The sequence below is a fragment of the Colobus angolensis genome, unplaced genomic scaffold, assembly GCF_000951035.1.
Source record: "Colobus angolensis palliatus isolate OR3802 unplaced genomic scaffold, Cang.pa_1.0 Scaffold93, whole genome shotgun sequence".
NCBI lineage: Eukaryota > Metazoa > Chordata > Mammalia > Primates > Cercopithecidae > Colobus > Colobus angolensis.
In genome coordinates, this window is record NW_012123265.1 from 3,102,397 (window position 1) to 3,106,082 (window position 3,686).

At 56.9% G+C, this 3,686-nt stretch overlaps 1 protein-coding gene across 1 annotated transcript; it reads left to right on the top strand.

Annotated features, from left to right (window-relative positions):
• On the top strand, positions 1 to 3,686 carry RRAD (Ras-related associated with diabetes; the record flags this gene model as incomplete). Its single annotated transcript, XM_011932083.1, has 4 exons — positions 1 to 235; positions 1,241 to 1,314; positions 1,440 to 1,644; positions 3,024 to 3,686. Coding segments are annotated over 4 exons (792 nt in total), but the record flags the coding sequence as incomplete, so codon positions are not given.

The following is a 3,686-nucleotide window of genomic DNA, read 5'->3' on the forward strand; positions in this document are numbered from 1 at the left end:
GACCTGCAGGCGACGCTGGCCCCCGGGTCCCTGGCGGCTGCTGCGGCCGGGACGGGGACTCAGGGTCCCAGGCTGGACTGGCCCGAGGACTCTGAGGACTCACTCAGCTCAGGGGGCAGCGACTCAGACGAGAGCGTTTACAAGGTGCTGCTGCTGGGGGCGCCTGGCGTGGGCAAGAGCGCCCTGGCGCGCATCTTCGGCGGTGTGGAGGACGGGCCCGAAGCAGAGGCAGCAGGTGAGCGGATCGAGCTGTTCGGAGGAGGGGAGATCCCGGGGCTAGGACTGAGGGCTGAGACCAGGACTCAAAGCCGCAAATACCATGGAAGAATTATTCTTATTCTTATTCTTATTCTTTTATTCTTATTCTTATTATTTTGAGATGGAGTTTCGCTCTTTCGCCCAGGCTGGAGTACAGTGGCGCGATCTAGGCTCACTGCAACCTCTGCCTTCGGGTTTTAAGGGATTCTCCTGCCTCAGCCTCCAGAGTAGCTGGGATTACAGGCGCCCACCACCACGCCCAGCTAATTTTTGTGTTTTTAGTAGAGATGGGGTTTCACCATGTTGGCTAGGCTGGTCTCGAACTTCTGACCTCGTGATCCACCCGCCTTGGCTTCCCAAAGTGCTGGGATTACAGGCCTGAGCCACCGCCCCTGGCCAATACTGTGGAATTCTATTGGTGCTTTCAGAATCATGCCTCTACCTACTCATTTCATAAATGGGGAAAGGAAAGGAGAAGGGACACCCCCCCCCCCCCAGCCTTTGGTAGGAAAGAAATGCCCAGAGTAGAAGGCCAGGGCATAGATATGGCTGCTCTGTGGGATGGGACCAGACATCCCTCCCTGCCTATCAAGGACAGGTCAGAGTTTCCAACCAGAGGGATTTCTAAGAGAGGAGCCCTAGGTGGCCAAGGTCCCTAGGGAGCAGGACAGTCACTATTCTGACTCAGGCCACTGGGTCAGAGCCACCTTGGGATCTAGGCAGCAGGAGGGCAGGGGGCATTGGAGCAGCCACCTGGGACATTGCTAGCTTGGGGGGCATGTGGGTAGAGGTCAGGCACACCATGCCCTCCAGCCCCCACTTCCCTGCCTGGCACTGCTGTTGCCACATACCAGCATCTGCAAGTGGAGTGGAGGACGAGGAGGGCTCTGGGGAGGAGTTGGGGGGTGTGGCCAGAACAGGAAACCTGGCAGCAGGGGCTTTGACAGCCAGCTGGTAACCTGTTTACTGGCCTCCTGCCTAGGGCACACCTATGATCGCTCCATTGTGGTGGACGGAGAAGAGGCATCACTCATGGTCTACGACATTTGGGAGCAGGTAGGGTACAGGCTGAGACCCAGGGCAGGGGAGGGAGGAGTGAGTTGGGGTAGGGGTCTGGGAGTGCCAGGTTTGTGTCAGGGTCATGAGGACTGTTGGGCAGACTGTGTGTGTGTGTTCCCCAGGATGGGGGCCGCTGGTTGCCCGGACACTGCATGGCCATGGGGGATGCCTATGTCATCGTGTACTCAGTGACGGACAAAGGCAGCTTTGAGAAGGCCTCAGAACTGCGGGTCCAGCTGCGGCGTGCACGGCAAACAGACGATGTGCCCATCATCCTTGTGGGCAACAAGAGCGACCTGGTGCGCTCTCGTGAGGTCTCGGTGGATGGTGAGTAGGCGGCAGGTTGCAGGGGGAGGGAGTGCCCAGCTGGGCCCTGATACAGGCAGTCTTGGCTCAGCTTGAGTCCCTGGGGATCATCAGAGGCTAAAAATGTTCAGAAAGAAAACTGGTGGGGAGGGAAATGGGAGAGAGCTGGTGCCTGCTCACTGCGCTCCGGAAGGCCCCAGAGGGGTGGGGAAAGAACCAAATCTGATAGGGGAGCTGGGGGACCACAGGGCCCTCCTCTCCTGCCCCTCTTGGTCCTGGCCTGGCTGGTTTGGGGGTAAGTGGGTGGAAGAGAGTGTAGGGGAACAGGCCAGGAGGTCAGAGTCCTAGGTCTGGGCCATTCTTAGAGTAGACTTGGCCCTGGGGAAGACCTGTCCCACTTGGCCTCAGCATCCTTTCCTATGGGTCCTGGTACTGAGCCCCTCAGAGGAACCCAGCAGTGACTTGGTGACCTTGCCCCCGCAACCCCAATCCACTGCATCATTCATCATGATATAACCTCTAATTAAAAAATACTAAGTTGTGCTGGGCGCGGTGGCTCATGCCTGTGATCCCAGCACTTTGGGAGGCCGAGGTGTGCGGATCATGAGGTCAGGAGATCAAGACCCATCCTGGCTAGCACAGTGAAACCCCGTCTCTACTAAAAATACAAAAAAATTAGACAGGCATGGTGGCGGGCGCCTGTAGTCCCAGCTACTCGGGAGGCTGAGGCAGGAAAATGGCGTGAACCCAGGAGGCGGCGCTTGCAGTGAGCTAAGATTGTGCCAGTGCACTCCAGCCTGGGACACAGCAAGACTTTGTCTCAGAAAAAAAAAAACAAAAAACAAAAAAAAACAAAAAACTAAGTTGTCCAACATACTTTTCATTTTCCTGTGTTAACTAGCCGGGCGAGGTGGCGGGCGCCTGTAGTCCCAGCTACTTGGGAGGCTGAGGCAGGAGAATGGCATAAACCCAGGAGGCGGCGCTTGCAGTGAGCTAAGATTGTGCCAGTGCACTCCAGCCTGGGACACAGCAAGACTTTGTCTCAGAAAAAAAAAACAAAAAACAAAACAAAACAAAAAACTAAGTTGTCCAACATACTTTTCATTTTCCTGTGTTTACTACTGTTGTACTTTGTTTAAGTATCAGGCTTCAAATTATTTCAATAAATGAATCTCCTTTTGAGGGCCACTGTTTTGGGGGCTCCTTAAACGCAGGCTCTCTGCCTACTGGGTGATGCAGCAGAGACCAGTACCCTCAGTACAGGAGCTGGGGTCTCTGTGTTTTGGGGGAGGACCCTCCAAATTCTCGAGTGGCAGTTTCCATGGGTGGCCAGGGTTGGAAGGGACTCCTCACTCACCCACCCTTTATTTACTGGTGCCTGCCTGTCCCCACCCACACAGAGGGCCGGGCCTGCGCGGTGGTCTTTGACTGCAAGTTCATCGAGACATCAGCGGCATTGCACCACAATGTCCAGGCGCTGTTTGAAGGTGTCGTGCGCCAAATACGCCTGCGCAGGGACAGCAAAGAGGCCAACGCGCGACGGCAAGCAGGTACCCGGAGGCGAGAGAGCCTTGGCAAGAAGGCGAAGCGCTTCCTGGGCCGCATCGTAGCTCGTAACAGCCGCAAGATGGCCTTTCGCGCCAAGTCCAAGTCCTGCCACGACCTCTCGGTTCTCTAGGTCCCACCCGCTCTCAGTATGGTGGGAGACGGACGGACGGGTTGGTGGGCTGGCCCAGCCAACTGCCCCAGGTGCCTCAGGGCTGGCTCAGACTCTGGGTCCCTCGGAGCTGCCAGCCGGGTACCCCCAACCTCATGGTCGTGGACAGACAGACAGTGCTGCCCAGTGAGGCTAGGGGCCAGTGAGGGCTGGGCCCACAGAGATGCATGCGCAGGCTCATATGCGTCCCAAGCAGCCGGAGCGCAGCCGCGGGGCAGGCCTGTGTGCCGGGAGAGGACTCTGACTTTTTTCACAACCCGGGTGTGCCTGCCCTGGAGGGAGGCTGTTCAGTGCCGTGGCTATTTGTTTACATGCAGATTTTTGTAATAAAGGCTATTTCCTGATA